Consider the following 18,950-nt stretch of genomic DNA (forward strand, 5'->3'; position numbering starts at 1 on the left):
AATAGAGTGCCCGCATTTTTCATTGGTGTTCAATGTTACCTGCCAGATGTGACTATCTCTACTCTGCAAGTGACAGTGTTTATACTGTTTAGTATACTCAAACTAAAATAAGTAAATCAATTGGGAATAACAAACCTCCTCGAACAAAACACTCTATGTATAATACCTAAATTAATGGGAGGTCTATGCCTTGAGACTAATTACTTACTAAGAGCAGTGCAAAAAGTAAATGGGTACAATGCAAAATATTTCAAGCTCAGCCCATGCGTTTAACAGTCGGCCATGATAGATCTCTGCTAGAGCATGTGACTTACCGCTCCGAAATGCCTTTCTATTGGCAACAATAGATGTCGCCGGTGGAAAGCCTTCTGTATCTCTTCTGTTTTCCTAAGTTTTCACAAAGTTGCCTGCACCAGTGGTTCCTACTGTTGCCGACGGAAAGGCATTTCAAAGTGATTAGTCGCACGGGATAGCAAAGATCTATTGCAGGCAACAGAACCACTCCATAGGACAACAAAGGGGAACTATCAGGAACGGGAAACTGCTTAACTTGGCTCAGTTCTGACAGGCAGATTGTGTTCTAAGCAGAGAGGAGTAGGAGTGGTCCAACCATTCATTGTCCGAAACTTTACATATCAACTTTATTTCTTAGTTATTTATGAGAAAAACATTTGCTGAGCAACGGCACAAAGGCTCAGCAATTTGAAAAATGCCAAATGAGCTGGCATGTGATGCCGGAAGTTGTAGTGAAACAATAACTTTAGGGCATCCACTTGCACATTCCCATAAAACTATTGTAGTCACACTTTATATGTATGCAAGCTAATGAAAATATGGCCATTTCTACATGGACTAGCTTTAGTCATGGTTATAATCCATTATCATTCAGTATAAAATGTATTTATTTATTTTTTGTTTTAAAGCTGGCGCGCACTGAATCCTAACCCACCCCCTTCCCTGCAGGCAAGTGGGTGTGTGCCTCTGCTAGAACTGAACGCAGTCTTTCAGTGGCTACTGAAGAAGCAGACCCCACGTTCCCTCCCCAGTAAAGAAAAAAACCCTGAAAAATGCTTCTAGTCCAAATACTTGCCCGTAGCAAGAATCAACTAACCAATCATTGGCTACAAAACAATACGGACACTCACTGTACTGCGGACAGGGTTAATATAACACAAAACCCATCATTCTACAGCCCTACAAAAAAAATGTACAAAAATTCTGTACATAAACATACAACAGTGTGGCAACCGTGGACCCTTTATTTTGCTTCTTTAAAAAGATCACTAGAAGGATATAAGTATTTGTATCAGGCATAGAATGCATCATGTTATAATTAATCTTTATACTAACCATTGCCTTACCACAAGTGGAACATAAATTAAAAACACAATTGATAGCCGTAAAAAGTGCAGCTTACAAATGGCCTATTAAGTGTCAAAAGACCTGCCTAAATTGTAAATAAATACAACAAAAATAGTTCTCCATGCGTGATCATAGGTTAGCATTTCATTCATGCATGAAAATGAGACACAAGAATTAACACTCACCTCCAAATCTCACACTGCCCCAGTTCCATCCTTTCACACACAAATCCTTCTCTACTAATTCCACACGAAAATGAGATTTGAAATAATCAAACAGCTTGTCATACTCCTAGAAAATTAAGAAAAAAAACACAGTAATTTTAAAAAAAATTACATTCAATAAATGAAACTAAAGTGCAAATAAGACAATGTTATTGTTTAATTCCCTTAAAAGGGTGAGTGTTCAAATATTTTCCATGCAAACTTGTGTAGGTGATCTAAATATCACACTCTGGCTGAATAACCTATTCACCAGATGTATATATAGCCAGGCCAAACATGGAACTCTCACCGGGACCTTCTGTGTATCCTATCCAGATACCCACTGAAAATAGTGGACCAATTTCAGGAGCTGCAATTAAGTTATTATACCAAAACATAGCACTGAATTAACTTTCTTTTGCTTATTAAGACTGGCTCATTTTTGAACGTTTAAAAGCATTGCAACTATAACATATTATGGCCATCTTCAGACATCAGTGATTACAGTCTGCAAGAGCCTGTAGTATCCTATTACTCCTACAGACATGGACACACTTCAAGGGTTGATGGCTGTCATAATAACAGCAGTCCTCAAATAAAAAGTGTTAGGTAACTTAATTGGTGCATGATAGTAATCCCAAGTGTGGCCCTCATAATACATAAATTCTGTAACTTTAAGGGGTACAATTTACTATATTTTTTGTATTCTGCACAGCCACACAAATTAGCATCTGCAAAGAAGCCTACTATTTGAAACCTTTTCCTGCCAAGAACATAGGTACAGGTTTCGGACCCCTTATCTGGACACCCATTATCCAGAACGTTCCGAATTACGGAAAGGCCATTTCCCATAGACTCCATTATAACCAAATATTTCACATTTTTAAAAATGGTTTCCTTTTTCTCGATAATAATAAAACAGTACCTTGTACTTGACCCCAACTAAGATATAATTAATCCTTATTAGAGCCTTAAAAAACAGCTTCTTTTTTTTTTTAATGATAAGACAAAACAGAGGCGCCAAAAAGATAAAATTAGCTAAAAACACTTAAAAACCCAATGGGTAATTCAGAGGAGGTAGTAGTGAACTTACCTCCTCCAGGCAGACACCAACAAAAGTGGTAATTTTCAGTAATAGTTTATTCACAACAATATTGCAACGCGTTTCACAGGCATTTCCTGCTTCATCAGGCAATGTAGAATAGGCGCAAAAAAAACAGTGTCTTTGTATAAACACACCAGGAGCCTCTGTCCACCCCATTTTTCTTCCTTCTACAGAGAGTGACTTCTTATTCCTGAGTGGGGTCAGGATAATCTCCCCACCTACTTATACAGTGGTTGCCTATTGGTAACCCTGGCTTGTGAGTTTTAATTTGTTTACTCTATCATTACTCCTTGTAAAAATATATTACACTATTGGGGCTCTTGGTGTTCCTTTTTGTTTTTCTTTTTTTTTTTTAGTTCTTCATTTTAGCATTCTCTTTTGTTTTCTCCTAAAAATTATTTATTTTACAATGTGACTACTGGAGCAGGCATTCTTACCACCACTAACCATGCTGTTGGATCAGTTATATCATTATTTCATTGATTTGCCTAATTGTATTTGATTTTTGTGATGTTTTGGCATATTTTTGCAGTTTGACAGTACTTTCCAAAAATATATGGTTTTCAAGGGTTTTCATACTGATAGGGGGTCTTACAACACAACAGAAGGATATGTTCACAGAAGGTGAATTGGCATCCAAGAAAATTCATGTGCATTAGTCTAATTTGGGGTCCCCATGCTGTTTAGTACACTCCTGGGGGTATATTTACTAATTCACGAACATCCGAAAAGCGGCCGAATGCGTTTTTCCCATCATGATCGGTAATTTTGCGATTTTTTTTTTTTGTCGCCTTCACGAAAAAAAAATCGCTAAATTTTCGTTTCCAATCCGATTTTTTCCCATTCGGGATTCGTGGATTAATAAATGTGCCCCCTGGTGTCCATGTTTAGAATGTTTTATCCTTTTATGGAAGAAATAGCGCAAGTTAAATGTGTGAAATTGCCCTTAGGTAAACCAACACACCCTGGGCATCAAGCTGCTTAGAAGACCCTAGCTTTCAATTTTAGGAGGTTTAATTGCGGTATATAATGGTATCTTTCTTTTGGTAGGAGGTAACATGCTGTAAAATGGAAGCTCACATGTGAATTTTTAAAATGTTATTAAAACCGCTAACTTTAGCAAAGCTTTGTAGTTTGCCAGTTTGGAGTAGAGAAACATTTAACTATTTTGGATTCAGAGAAAAATTGTTGGTAGACGGAGCACGCCAGGACTACTTTTCAATAAAAAAATATATTCTTTATTCTGGTATCCATTAAAAACATGGTGATACACTACACCTCCTAAGCTGGAGGTGTAGTGTATCACCATGTTTTTAATGGATACCAGAATAAAGAATATATTTTTTTATTGAAAAGTAGTCCTGGCGTGCTCCGTCTACCAACAATTTTTCTCTGCATCGAATTACGCCTGGATCGGGGGCGTCTTCTGGACGTGATAGCACGGGACTCTTTGAATGTGAGTCTGTGGCGGTGAGTGCTCCCCGAATCTTGTTTTCAACTATTTTGGATTCGCCAGAATGTATACTTCCCATAAAAGTATGGTTTTCAGGTGTCAGCACAATTTTTTTGCAGCTTTTATCACATATAAAACATGCTATGTTTTTGTTTTTTGAAGTAGTTGAAATGTAGGTCATAAATAGTATGCACAAGATATGGTTTTAATGTATTTAAATGTCATATACTAAGTTAAACCTTTGCACACTGGGAATCACAATGTTCAGAGGAATGTTTTATCTTGGTACCTAATGATATGTTGGAGATACTGCACAGAGTCAGAGGCAATTTTGTGACCATGAAGCATGCTTTTCATTGACTGTATGAATGTATAAAATACATTATATTAAAAACAGAGGAGTCGGAGTCGTGGAGTTGGAGTCGGAAGTATCAGAAACTGAGGAGTCGGAGAATTTATCTACCGACTCCACAGCCCTGGTTATATGGGTTGCTTTTTATCTCTTTACCATCTGTAATTTTATTCGTATCTACTGCCTAGTAATCACAGTTATATTTTAGTTTCTTTTTTAATTTCCTTGTTTCATACTTACCTGAAGCAGGCTATGCCTACAGTCTAAGTCAGATGAAGAAAGAGGTTTAGCTGCCTTTTAACCCTTAAACTGGCAGCTGATTTGGTCAAAGTGGAACTTATATTGCCAGACCATTGTTGAACATTTTGCGCTCTCACATTTTAGGGGCCTTTACTAGAGGGTTCTTGTAGTTTACCTGGGAAAACAATATATTGTCTTTTTAAGGACAACCTAAGCTTTCAAAATATGCTAGAATTGTGTAATTCCACTTCTGTAACAAGGCGTCTTTAAATGTCTAAAAAATGAAGAAACAATATTTTTTATGATGTAAACACACATCAGAAACATGAATTATGTTATGCACAAAAAATACAAGTTTAATATCTCTTGAATGCGCCAATATCAAATATGTAAAAGTTTTATGGAGATTTCTTACTTGTATAGGTCAAAAAGTCCCAGCAGTACACTACTACTAACTTTCCAAAGCACTGCTCCAGAAATCTGCATACTTTAGATTTCAAGGCCAAATATTTCATTTAGAGTAGGTTTACCCTAGAAAAATATATATTTTTTAAAAGAACAGATTCTGATGAATCTAGAATAGGCACAACTGTCTTTCTACTCCAAATTACGAAGTTGCAATGCTTTCCTAAATGTCACAATTTTTATAAAAATTTTCTTATCTCCCACATATCATTAGGCACCAAGATAAAACACCCTAAATATGACAGAAATGATGCACCATATTGGGGGTATTTTCACTTTGGGGCCTCTACAGGACACATACTTCAAACTGTTCAGTGGACCCCTGGTGTTCACTGAACAGTTTGAAGTATGTGTCCTGTAGAGGCCCCAAAGTGAAAATACCCCCAATATGGTGCATCATTTCTGTCATTTCATTGCAAAATCAACACATTTATTGCATTTTATGGGGGGTAAATCAACAAAAAACTAAGTTTACCACAGAAAACCATTCATTTATGGAAAGTACACATTCCTCCAAATCTAAAATAGGTACCCATGTCTTTCTACTCCAAAGTACCAAGCCGCAACGCTTTTCTAAATTTGGTGATTTTAAAGAGATTTCCAAAAATCACGTCAAAGCTTTCACTTTGCTGCATCTTTTCTACCACACACTATAAGGTACCAAGATAAAACATCCTAATTATGTACCCCAAGGGTCCACCGAACAGTTTGATGCCCAATGTGCATAGATTTACCTAAGTATGTGGCATGTAGGGGCCCCAATATGAACATACCCCCATATGATCTATCATTTCTGTAATTTCAGCTCCTGCAATATCAACACATTTACATTATTTTATGTAGGATAAAGCTAGTAAAACGTACTCACCCCAGAAAGCCATATATTTTTGGAATGTACACATTCCACGAAATCTAAAATGTCTTTCTAATCCAAAGTACCAAGTTGCAAAGGTTTCCTAAATTTGCAGATTTTTATGACATTTCCAAAAATCGCCTCAAAACTTCCAATATGCAGCATCTTATTTTCTATAGGTCATTAGGTACCAAGATAAAACAGTTGGATGCCCACTGTACATAGGTTTATCAAAGCACATGGCACTTAGAAAACCCCACACTAATTTCATGGCTTACCTTTACTTAATTCATAAACACATGGCAGTTTTATGTGGGATAGAAACTGCAGAAATGTAGGGTGATCCCTGTAAACCATATGTTTTTGAAAAGTACACGTTCTGACAAATCCAACATGGGTAAAGAGTCCTTTCTACACCAAAGTACCAATCTGCAAAGCTTTCCTAACATTAGTGGTTTCTATGACATTTCAGAAAATCGCCTAAAAATGTTGCAATTTTCCTCATTTATCTCACACAATTTCTTGCATATAAAGGCAAATACCCCAAATAGGAACACCAGAGGTCTACTGAACAGTTTGATGCCCTATATGCATAGCTTTACCAGACTATGCAGAGTACAGGGGCACCCAAATGAAAATAGTGCATATGAATTTTCACAAATGACGCTCCGGCTCGTGCAGTTTTTGCACCCGGTATGTGAATTATGTGCCATAAGACCCCCTAACAGCATGGAGACCCTATAAAACCATACATTTTCCGAAAGTACACATTCTGACAAAACAAAAATGGGTAAATACATCTTTCTACTGCAAACTACCAAACTACAAAGCTATGCTAAACAGAACGGTTTTTATAACATTTCTGAAAATCATCACAAAGCTTGCATCTTGCCCCATTATGTACCCCCACATTTCATAACGTACCAACATAAAACTCTAAATATGAACGCCAGGGGTCTCCTGAACAGTTTAATGCCAAATATGCATAGATTTACCAAACTATGTGGGGTACAGAGGAAGCCAAATTGAAATACAGCAGACAAGATGTCCATGTGGAAAACAAGTAACAAAAAACGATATGAAATGCAATAAAATTGCTTAAAAAAAAAAAAACTAAAATCAATGGTTTTTTTTCCTAGTGATATCTGCAGTCAGAATCACAGTGAGTATTCTGGCTTGGACAAATTAGTTTTGCAAAAAAGTCAAGCAAACAACAACTATGCATAACTGAAAATGCAATAAAATGGCTAAAAATGCAATAAAATGACTAAAAACCACAGAAAATTTAATAAAAACACCAAAATAATACACAAAAGGTATTGCGCACTGTTGGCAGGGAAAGGCTACATGCTTGGCAGGGAAAGGGTTAAAGCGTATTTGAGGGGAGTATATCTCTCTGAAATCAACACAAATCTAAAACTAAAACAACAAACGCATCTTAAAACACAGATCAACCAAGCTGAACAGACAGTTGTTACAAACCCCAACTCCCACACACACCTAGATCTATAAAAAGCACAGGAGGAATACCAAGAATACCTAGAAACTAAAAAGCAGTACTTATTCCTTAAATACAATATATATGAACAGGGAGCCAGGACAGGGAAAATGCTCGCACACCAGGCTAAAACCAAAACCTCCCCCCCAATAATCCCAACTAATAGGAACACAACTGGCCAAATCATAGGAGGACCCCAGAGCCATCAGCAAGGTATTTGGGACCTTCTATGAATAACTATATCAAACAATAAAAGCATGTGTGGTGTGAACTGAATTGATACAATTGTGCCCGTGGCTTGAAAAAGAGATATGAGCGTTCAAAACGGTCACCTTGTGAGCTGTGCTTAATATATACTTTCTTGCATATAAAGGAATGAGTGCTGTGTTATTTTTTCTCTTATACATATAATTATATACATGCATATAATTAAAAAAAAAAAAACATTTAATTTATTGGACTCACTGTATCACGAAAGCCATCATATTTATACACATGTCCTCCATTTGTGAGCAGTTTTATGCCATGTCCAAGGGCAACACGTCTCCATACTACTTCTGCAATATCTGCAGCAGAAATGTTCTCCACCTTTCCAGTCTTGTTGTTCTTGTACATAAGGCCAGCACGGGACAAGCGCAAGCGACCATCATTCTAAGAAGTAGGGGTGGAAAAAGAACATTTTGGCATAATTACATTGCAGAAATTATTTGGCTAGGAAACTGACAGCCAGAAAACAGGCCCCTTTGAAACAGTAAAGCATTCATATCTGACAAAGAACCCACAACACTTGACAAAGTACTGCTAAACTACATGTGTAGTAGAAGTGACAAAGTAAACAGTCTAGGCAGAATAAATAGGTATACTGCTAGATAATGTATAGTGACATTCCATATAGACATAGTTACACTGTAAAGTTCTACAGGCAGGGACCTACTTTCTGTGTTCTATGTTACCACATGGCACTTTATCTCTGTATACTCATTTATTACAGTGTTTGTCCTTCCTGTGTCTACCTTTCTATATTGTAAAATTGTACATAGTACAACAGCACAAACTCGGGATTCACTGTATTGTGTTGACTTTTGAAAATGCAAGGTACATCAAAAAGTCTTCTTTGAACAGGTAGGTCTTCTGGCATCATTTGAAGAGGTAAGCCTTTCTAAGGTCCAGAATTCCAAAGAGACATAAATGTGGTCGAGAATTGGATTGGATTGGATTATGTGAAGGCATGCAGGAAGTAAAGGATTGAAGGTCACAGCGCGAGCCAGTGGTGACATATAATATGGTCAGAGGGGGATAAATTAATAGATGCAATATTTGGATCAGAATGCAGTGAAGAAAGTATAAGTGAGTTGATTGATATTTTGATCATTTATGAGTCAAATAAATACATTTTTTATATACAATGCAGTTGAAAATAGCAACATCTGGCAAAGATTTTGTAACAGTTAACAATTAACCACTTTAAAGAATGACTCCTGGACAGTGAGCCTGTGCGGTTATATGAAAAGGAGACATTGTAGCTAAATAAATATGAAGAACTGAGAACTGAGTATTTGGTAATTTTCCAAACATTTACAGACTGTTAAAAGAAGGTGTGATCCAACACAATAGTAAGAATGCCCATAACAACTTTTTTGAAGAGTTACTGATTATCAAGTTCAGAATAAGCAAATCATTTTTAGAAATCAATTCTGTTTCAACATTTATTATATTGGCTTTATACTAATTTTCAGTTAAATAAGAGGGTTTAAATCAACCCAATTTTATTTTATTTATATTTTACAGTGTCCCAATTTATTTTGGAAATGGTACTGTAAAAGGAATGGCATAAATGCAAAGAGAACAGATGTTAAAAATAGCAGTTCTACAGAAAAAGAGCAAATCACACAATTCCAATACAGTAATTTACCAGGTTCTGTTAAAGGAGAAGGAAAGGCAAAATCTATTAAGCACACTATTAAAAAGTACTACTACTGCTGTGTAAAATCGCTATATTCCTGGCTTGCCTATTGAAAGATTTACAAAGATACACATGCTAGAACTTACATGCTTGTTTCAGTGAACGGCGCCGCCATCTTATCCAGCGTGTCTGAATGGGCTGAAAAGCACAAGCCGGCTCCCTGCTCCTGTTAGAAAGTTTCTGCAGCTCCACAAATTCCCCCTCCTGCCATAAACAATCTCCCTGGCAGCAGCAGCCCGCCCTCCCCCCTGCTTGTGAGGGAAAAAAAAAAAACGGAGCTCTCTGCTGTGCACTGAGCATGTCTGTGTCCGGGACAATCTGTGTTCAGTGAGACAGGAAGCTGCACAGGCTTAGAGCAGGTACTGTATTTACTGACAAGACTTTTCTATGTCAGAGCCAGATTAAGCAACAGCACGGTGAGTTCAGGAAATATGTTAAGGACTGTGTTAAGGCTAAGTTATTGAGCTCATGTTGTTTTTAGACTTTCCTTCTCCTTTAAATATAGGAATGCACCGCATCCAGGATTCAGTTTGGGATTCCGCCAAGATTCAGCCTTTTTCAGCAGGATTTGGATGCGCCGAACCCATAGTCCTGGCCAAATCAAAATCCTAAAATCACACAGACAAGTAAGCTGGAAAATGTTCACTGTGCGCATATGCACATTAGGATTCTGATTTAGATCAGTATTGGACAGAATCTTTCACAAAGGATTCGGGGTTCAGCCAAATCCCAAATAGTGGATTCGGTGCATCCCTAGTTAAATAATCAGCTGGAATACAATACAACTGGAAAAGTAACAGGGTTTTTGCAAAACTGCACTGTAAACACCAAATAGAGATGAATCAAGTTAAAGGGGTTGGTCACCTTTAGGCTGATGGCAGACGTGGCGTAGGGCTGATATTTTTGGCAAGTGGAAAAACGCTTGGTGAAAATACAGCCCTACACCTGCTACTTTGTTTGTACATGGATAGAAAACTGGCTACAGGATCGGGTACAGAGGGTGGTTGTCAATGGCACATTCTCTACTTGGAGTAAGGATCTCAGTGGGGTCCCTCAGGGTTCTGTACTGGGTCCACTTTTGTTTAATTTGTTCATAAATGACTTAGGGGAGGGTATTATGAGTAATGTATCAGTGTTTGCAGATGACAAAAAACTCTGCAGCCCAGTCAATTCTATCCAGGATGTGACATTCCTGCAGCAGGATCTTGACCAACTGGCAATCTGGGCGGCTAAGTGGCAGATGAGATTTAATGTGGATAAATGTAAGGTCATGCACCTGGAATGTAAATATATGCAAGCCCCGTATACCCTTAATGGGACTGCACTAGGCAAATCCATAATGGAGAAGGACCTTGGAGTCCTTGTAGATAATAAACTTGGCTGTAGCAAGCAATGCCAGGCAGCAACTGCAAGGGCAAACAAGGTTTTAAGCTGTATTAAAAGGGGTATAGATTCACGTGAGGAGGGGGTTATTCTTCCCCTTTACAGAGCGCTGGTAAGGCCCCATCTAGAATATGCTGTTCAGTTTTGGTCTCCAGTGCTCAAACAGGACATTATTGAGTTAGAGAGGGTCCAGAGAAGGGCAACTAAGCTAGTAAAGGGTATGGAAAGTTTCAGTTATGAAGAAAGACTGGCCAAGTTGGGTCTGTATACACTGGAGAGGTGACATGATAACTATGTATAAATATATAAAGGGATCATATAATAACCTTTCTAATGTTTTATTTACCAGTAGGTCCTTCCAACAGACACGAGGGCACCCACTCCGTTTAGAAGAAGGGAAGTTCCATTTAAATATTCGGAAAGGATTTTTTACTGTGAGAGCTGTGAAGTTGTGGAATTCCCTCCCCGAATCAGTCGTGCTGGCTGATACATTATATAGCTTTAAGAAGGGGCTGGATGGATTCTTAGCAAGTGAGGGAATACAGGGTTATGGAAGATAGCTCTTAGTACAAGTTGATCCAGGGACTGGTCCGATTGCCATCTTGGAGTCAGGAAGGAATTGTTTCCCCTCTGCGGCAAATTAGAGAGGCTTCAGATGGTTTTTTTTTGCCAACTAGTAGTTAGGCAGGTTATATATAGGCATTATGGTTGAACTTGATGGACGTATGTCTTTTTTCAACCCAACTTACTATGTTACTATGTTACGAATGAATGAGATACGCTCGGGTGCAGGCACATGTAGCCAATATACGCATAAAAACGCGAGACTTTGCATTCTCTCGCGTTTTTCCGCTTGCCGAAAATATCAGCCCTACGTCACATCTGCCATCAGCCTTAATGTCCAAATTTTTTTAAACTACCAACAATGCTCTCAGCGTGTTAAAAAAACCATTTTCCATTAAAAAAAAAATGGAGAGGCCACTGTAAAAGCTACTTTTTATACCTGTCAAGTCAATCCTTCTGTACATCTGAAGGGATGGGAGTGGCCTATTTCAAACCTGACACAGAGAACTTCCTATATGATTACATCATCACGTCAATGCTTTGCCTTTAGATTTTTCCTGTTGGACCAATTCATTGATTTCTTGTGCACTCTAACTAGTTCTATAAATTGAAAGGTCATTGGTTAATTTCTCCTTTGAAATAGTATAGGCCAGGGGTCTCAAACTCGCGGCCCTCGGTACAATATTTTGTGGCCCGCACCAACGCCTTCTCAAAAGCAATGAATGGATCGCGATTTTTATTGCGATTCAAGGGATAATGCAAGGCACGGCGGGCGGGAGTTGCTGATTGCGGAAATGACGTTATGCCATCATAACAGTTATTATGGGAAGACGTTTGTGCACACAGAACGTCTTCCCATAATAACTGTTATGATGGCACAACGTCATTTCCGCAATCAGCAGCTCCCGCCCGCTGTGCCTTGCATTATCCCATGAAAGCCAATTTTTTGTGAAATCCCTTATGTGGCCAAGCCTCATCCTGACTTTGCCTCCTGCAGCCCCCAGGTAAATTGAGTTTGAGCCCCCTGGTATAGGCAAACAGACGAAAGGTGGGAATACACGTTACAATGACAATCACTCGTACCCTCTGCTAAATCGTCAGACAGGGAGGTAAAAACAACAGGAATTTTACCCCTGACGATTCAGCCCTAAAGGCTTGCCTTTGCTTGGGAGCCTTGAAAGGTGCCCAATCAAAATTTTCTAGCAATAGCAGTATTGGGGAGCTCAACTCTCTGTTAACTTACCCAAACGGGTATCAGGTGCAAATACTGGAAGAACCTCACCTTGCATGGGGGTCAATATCCAACAGCAAAAAAAAATCCAGTAGCACACTGAAGTTGCAAGCCGTGAAAAAAGTGTTTTATTTGCCCAAGTACATACAGAAAACAAGAGCTCAAAATTTTCTGTCCTGCCCGAAGACTTGCGATATCAGTCACCTCGTCAATCCACCATACACACACCAAATATCTATCGTTGCATGTACGACCACCTTTAACATATCACAAATCTATCAATGTTATGTTAGATTTGCAGCACTTTGCCACAGGAAGCAATGTTAGACTGACAAGTTACTGACAGCCAATAGGAGTTAAGTCTGCTACCGGTACTATGTGCAGAAGTGATAGATCAGCAGAGGGATGATTATGAATATCTTTTCAGATACACATTTTTTATATTAAATTATTTATATATCTATTTATATAGCAAAGATTGTTCTAATAAAATGACCTGTTAGATTTGCCAATATTGTACAAAGGTGAACAACCCCTTTTAAATCTGTTCCTGATGTAAACAGGACTAGAAGACCACATAGCATTTCAATAGAGCCCAACAGAAGGAATGAGTGTGCTGTTTTACATCCTTTGTCACGTTACTATTATAGGAAACCCCACAACGATTACTAACATTTTCTGTCAAGGAAATAAACTTAAGGCAGAACAAACATTTCAGTAAACCCAACCTATTTTTAATGAATCCTTTTTAAAAACTACTTCATTAACCCTCCCAGCAAAAGACTCATACTCAAAAACATAAACCACAGATAAGAGAACACAATCCATTTAGATATTTGTTTGATATCTCAAACACGCGTTCAAAATTGCCACGTTACTCACCATAGAACCTTTCACTTCCTGATAAATATCATTGAACTCCAAAGTATCCGCCATGCCGCTTACCCACTCTTGCAGACACTACTACTCTTTCCTTCCCGCCTCAGGAAACAACCACCCAGTACCAAAAAAAAAAAAAAAAAAAAAAAATGGTCGCTGCTGTTAGTTCCAAGCGGCGCTTTGGCCTTCATTGACGTCATGCGCACGTGATGCACGGCGTCACGGCATCGTTTTAACCGAATGTACAGCAGTCAGTCAGTCAGTCAGTCAGTCAGTAGTAGTTCAGTAGTAAATGTGGAGAAAGCGTGGGAGCTCTGTCATTTTTGGGGGATGCTAAAGTTTAGTCAGTTATGGAGTGCAGATGCTGTGGTGCGCTGGGGAGGCTTATTTTTAGGGCCCCTAGGTATATGCCGGGAGGTGGGGCAGAGTATCATGAACCTTTAGAGGTTTATAGCTAATAAGAGTTTAGTACTGTGTGTGAGTTCCCTTGGTAAAATATATGTATGGTTTTTTTTTTGCAGCAGCACCAGCAGCATTTGTCAGGTTTTGTATACAGCACTGTTAACTCTTTAAAGGATGAAAACCCTATTTAAACAGTACTACCAAAAATGAAAGTATCAAAGTGATTAAAATGTACTTTTGTCTTGCCCTGGTAAAAGCTGTTTGTTTCAGAAACACTACTATAATTTATCTAACAAAGCTGCTATGTAATTGGGGGGAGGAGATTTATCATGGGCATCTGATCTCTCCATGGGACATTACCCTAAATGGCACAGGTTAGATAGCACATAACAGAGAAGTTTCTGTTACTTGCTAAGTAACCTGTTCCTTTTCTCCAGATTGAATGGCTGCCCTCATGGCTACACGGCAGTTTATTTAGATATAGTAATGTTTCTAAAGCAAACACTCAACTTTTACTTATAGGAGACATAGGGGCCCATTCATTAAAGCACGATTGAGAAAAAATCATATTTTTTCTAACTTATAGAACATTTTGTAATATCCACAATAATATTGTTAAAATTTCACAACTTTTTTGTGCTATGTTCGTTATTCCACGAAAAAGTCGTACTTTTCACAACGACTAAAAAAATGTCTGTATTCATTCAAGCTTTGGTATCTTGACTATCTTTTCACCAGGTCGGGTCTGTAGAGTGCCACTGAGCACTATGGAAGGCTTCTAACATCATACATTTTGTTTCAAAGCCAAAAAAGGTTTTGGCGCCTTTTACAGTCATTCAGATAAGAAAATTTTGTGACTTTTGGATCGCAACCACGATATTTTTGTACGACCAAGTAAAGAATTTTTGCACATCAGAAAGTATAGTTACTCCGATTTTTTTCCAATCATGCTTTTTAGTAGAGAAAATTTGTGCTTTAATGAATGTGCCCCATAGTGTCAAAAACAAGAATGTGCTTGGTAAGAGAAAGTAGAAACAGCGCTCATCACTTCTTGCTGGTGGAATCCTTTGTTTATTGAGCCAGTTATGCCACACAGAACAATGTTTTGGGGGATTGTACACCTCCCTTTTGTCAGGAGGTGTAAATCCCTCCCCCAAAATATTGTCCTGTGTGGCTAACTGGCTCAATAAACAAAGGATTGCATTAGCAATAAGTGGTGAGTGCTGCTTCTACTTTCTCTAACCAAGAACATTCTTGTTTTTGACACTATGGGGCATATTCATTAAAGCATAAATTTTCACTACTAAAAAGCACGATTGGAAAAAATTCGGAGTAACTATAATTTCTGATGTGCAAAAATTCTTTACTTGGTCGTACGAAAATATTGCGGTTGCGATCCAAAAGTCACAACATTTTCTCTAACCAAGTCCATAGTGCCAATATGGCAATACATCTAGAAGTCTGCACCACTGATAATTGAATCATAGATAAGGGTTGTGCTTCACAAAAAAGATTTATCTGAAAAACAAGAATGTGCCAGTACCGTACTCTTAAATAGTAAAGAAATGTGCTTATAAAATAGTGTTTTGGGTTGATTTATTGCAGAATTTCCCCCATGCCCTTCTAGTCCTTCCCATCTGCTGCCCCTTCCTGTTGCAGACTGTGGAGAGAAGCTGGTGGCACTCAGCACACTGCACTGTAGGATAGGAACCAGTCTATGGGGCTGATTTACTAATCCATGAATCCGAATCCCGAATGGGAAAAAATTGTATTGGAAACGAACATTTTGCAACTTTTTCGTATTTTTTGAGATTTTTTCGTCACAGTCGCGACTAGTAAATGTGCCCCTATATGTAGGCTGACCTGACAGGAAACTGAAGCCTGTCTTGTGTTTGTGCGACTGAGGGGCTGTCATTGTCTATCCACCTTCTGCCAGGGACTGTTAGGGCATGCTCACTCCTCATTTGAAACAGAGAGGGACCTGAGAGAATCTATTGGGAGCCTCAATAAATGGGGCATTTTTAAAGATAACCTTAATTTTAGTCCAATGAGAAACCAGCATCATATATTACTCATTGGCTACAGGAATAGGAGAATTTTCACTTGCCCTGTATGTCCTGTATTTTTTTTTTGTTGTTCCTTTAATTGCAACCTGATGTACAACAATACCAACCAGCTGTACAATTCTGCTTCTTTCTGTGCCCCCACAACTAAACTCTCCACTATTCTAAACCAGTGCTGTCCAACTTCTGTGGTACCGAGGGCTGGAATTTTTCCGGCCTCCGTGGTGGAGGGCCGATAATGGAAGCTAGTTTTGACCACTCCCCTTTTTAAAACCACACCCACTTGAAACCACACCCATGTTATCACATGACCATAGCCATAGTAATGGTGGTAGTACTGCAAAAACCTGCCATACTCTGCCTTCCCTACCCTGCCTGTGTGTGTCATACTCTGCCTGCCCTACCCTGCCTGTGTGTGCCATACTCTGCCTTCCCTACCCTGCCTGTGTGTGCCATACCCTGCCTGTATGTGCCATACTCTGCTTTCCCTACCCTGCCTGTGTGTGCCATACTCTGCCTGCCCTATCCTGCCTGTGTGTGCCATACTCTGCCTTCCCTACCCTGCCTTTGTGCGCCATACTCTGCCTGTCCTATGCTGCCTGTGTGTATGGCACATACAGGCAGCATAGGGCAGGCAGAGTATGGAACACACAGGCAGCCTACAGTGGCACAATGCTGGCACTGCTCCTACAGTCTGCACAATACCTATATATTAAAAATTTTTATTTTTTTTAATTGCAGTACCAACACAGTATATGTTCTTTTTATAGTGTGCAGGGTTTATTTGTGGGTTTCTACTGCTCCTACAGTCTGTCTGAGGTGTGAACAGGTGAACAATGTGGGTGATTACAGCCTGAGCCTGAGGTGTTAACACTGCAGGGGGGGAATAATGCAGGGATTAAAAGGTGTGAACAACACAGTGGATTACATGTTTAAACAATACAGGGGGTTTACAGCCTGAATCTGAGGTGTTAACCATGCAGGGAGCAGTTACTGATACCATTTAAATCTTACACAAAGGTAAGCCATCAAAGCAGCCAGACAGGTGGGGGCCACACAGAGGGGGGTCGCGGGCCACCAGTTGGACAGCACTGTTCTAAACCCTTTTCTGTGTGCAACCCCGTGCTATAGTGGCAGTGATAACCCCCCTTGAGTCAGGAAAAGTAAAAAAAAAACAAAAAACTTGTAAATCCAAATGCTGCACTTTGGTTTGCGGACAGCACTATAATAGTATACAGTGGTCTGGAGGAGGTACATAATTGTCTCGCTTCCTACCTTTCATGTTATTCAGATTCAGTACAAAGTATAGCGCAGCAGGAGGTGCAGGCCATGCTAGGGCTGTGTAAAACTACATAGAGTGGATATTGGCACAGAAAAGTGAAAGTATGCATTCTCGCTGTGATATCCATCAGTGTAGCTCCACACAGCCCAACACTGTGACTTTCAATGGAGCTACAGTAAGGAGAATGAACCTGCTTTCCCATATAATAATGTATTATTGCAGTGCTGTCCAACTTCTGTGGTATCGAGGACTGGACTTTTTCTGGCCTACATGGTGGATGGTTTTGACCACTCCTTTTTTCAAAAACACCCTGTAGGATACCTGGGGCTGCTCTCCGTGGCCGGCCAGGACCCAAGGTTGCGCAGCGGGTTGTTCCTGGTGTGTGTCGCCCTCCTCTCTGCGCACGCGCGCCTGTCACGGCGCCAGCAAGTATGCGTGCGCGCCACAATGACATAAGCGTCGGCGCGCACATTCGTTCGCGCGCAGGGACGCACATCTGACGTTCTGCGCATGCGCAGAACGTATATAAACAAAGCCAACGGCCTGGATCACTGCGAAGTGATCATTTCTGTTGGAAACCACTAAGCCTCTGTTCCTGCTATTGAATTACTGATTTTGACCCGGCCTGAATTGGAATTTGAACCTCGCTGCCTGAACTGACCTATCGCCTGCCTGACCAATCTTCTTGCTTTTGATTCGGCTCTGACGCTCCGGTTCGGCACTCCTGCCACTCCTCCACTAGGCCCAGTCCTGTCTCACCCTCAGCAACTGCCGTCTCAGTGGGAGGTGTAGGAGAGGTCCTTCTCCCGCGAATTCTTCCAGCTACCCTTTCATATACGGTCCTGATAGTATCACTTCGCCAGGATGGAAGAATCTGGGGAAGCCTCAGCCATGAATCATCTCACTCAGCAGCTAGCGGCCCTTACTTAGGCGGTACAAGATCTTCAGACGGGGTTTCAGCATATGCAGGCCCAGTTACATGCGTTGCCCGAAGATCCTGAAGCCGCTCCTGCAGCCCCTATTCCTGTAATTGTTCCGGCTCCACCTACTAAACTAAAACTTTCTCTGCCTGAACATTTCTCGGGGGGCCGAAAGAAGTTCCGGGCCTTCATGAACAGCTGTAAACTGGAGTTCACCCTGAACCCTCACATCTACACTACGGAGCAGTACAAGGTGGGGTTTGCGATCTCCCTGTTGTCCGACGAACCACAGACCTGGGCTCATCGGCTCTTAGAACAGCAAAGTCTACTGTTCAGCAACTCAACTGCCTTCTTCCAGGCCATGGCACAGCTTTATGATGATCCCCAAAGGGAGGCGACGGCAGAAGCAGCTCTTAGGTCACTGTCTCAAGGGAGACGGGCAGTGGAAGAGTATGTGACGGATTTTCGCAACTTCGCAGCTGATACGCAGTGGAATCAAGCTGCCCTAAAACATCAATTCAGGATTGGTTTATCCGAGGGCTTGAAGGATGAACTAGCTCGAGTTGGGGTGCCCGAAGACTTAGAGTCCCTAATTGACTCCGTGATCCAAATTGATCGGCGTTTAAGGGAGAGGAGGCTAGAAAAGTCAGGGACATTTCAGCCCAGTTGGTTAGTTCCCAAGGCTCCTCTATTTCCCAGGCCTTCCACAAGTTCACCCACTCCAGTATCCTC

The 18,950-nt window shown here is 40.1% G+C and overlaps 1 protein-coding gene across 1 annotated transcript in view; it reads right to left on the reverse strand.

Moving 5' to 3' along the window:
* ssrp1 (structure specific recognition protein 1) overlaps positions 1-13,747 on the reverse strand; it is a 58,624-nt gene extending 44,877 nt beyond the window's left edge. Inside the window, 3 exon segments of the mRNA NM_001197197.1 lie at positions 1,548-1,653; positions 7,997-8,182; positions 13,555-13,747. Of these exon segments, the coding sequence (NP_001184126.1) occupies positions 1,548-1,653; positions 7,997-8,182; positions 13,555-13,608 (346 nt within the window). The 5' untranslated portion in view covers positions 13,609-13,747.
* Between the last annotated feature and the right edge of the window lie 5,203 nt (positions 13,748-18,950).

Source organism: Xenopus tropicalis, chromosome 7 (genome assembly GCF_000004195.4).
Source record: "Xenopus tropicalis strain Nigerian chromosome 7, UCB_Xtro_10.0, whole genome shotgun sequence".
Lineage (NCBI taxonomy): Eukaryota > Metazoa > Chordata > Amphibia > Anura > Pipidae > Xenopus > Xenopus tropicalis.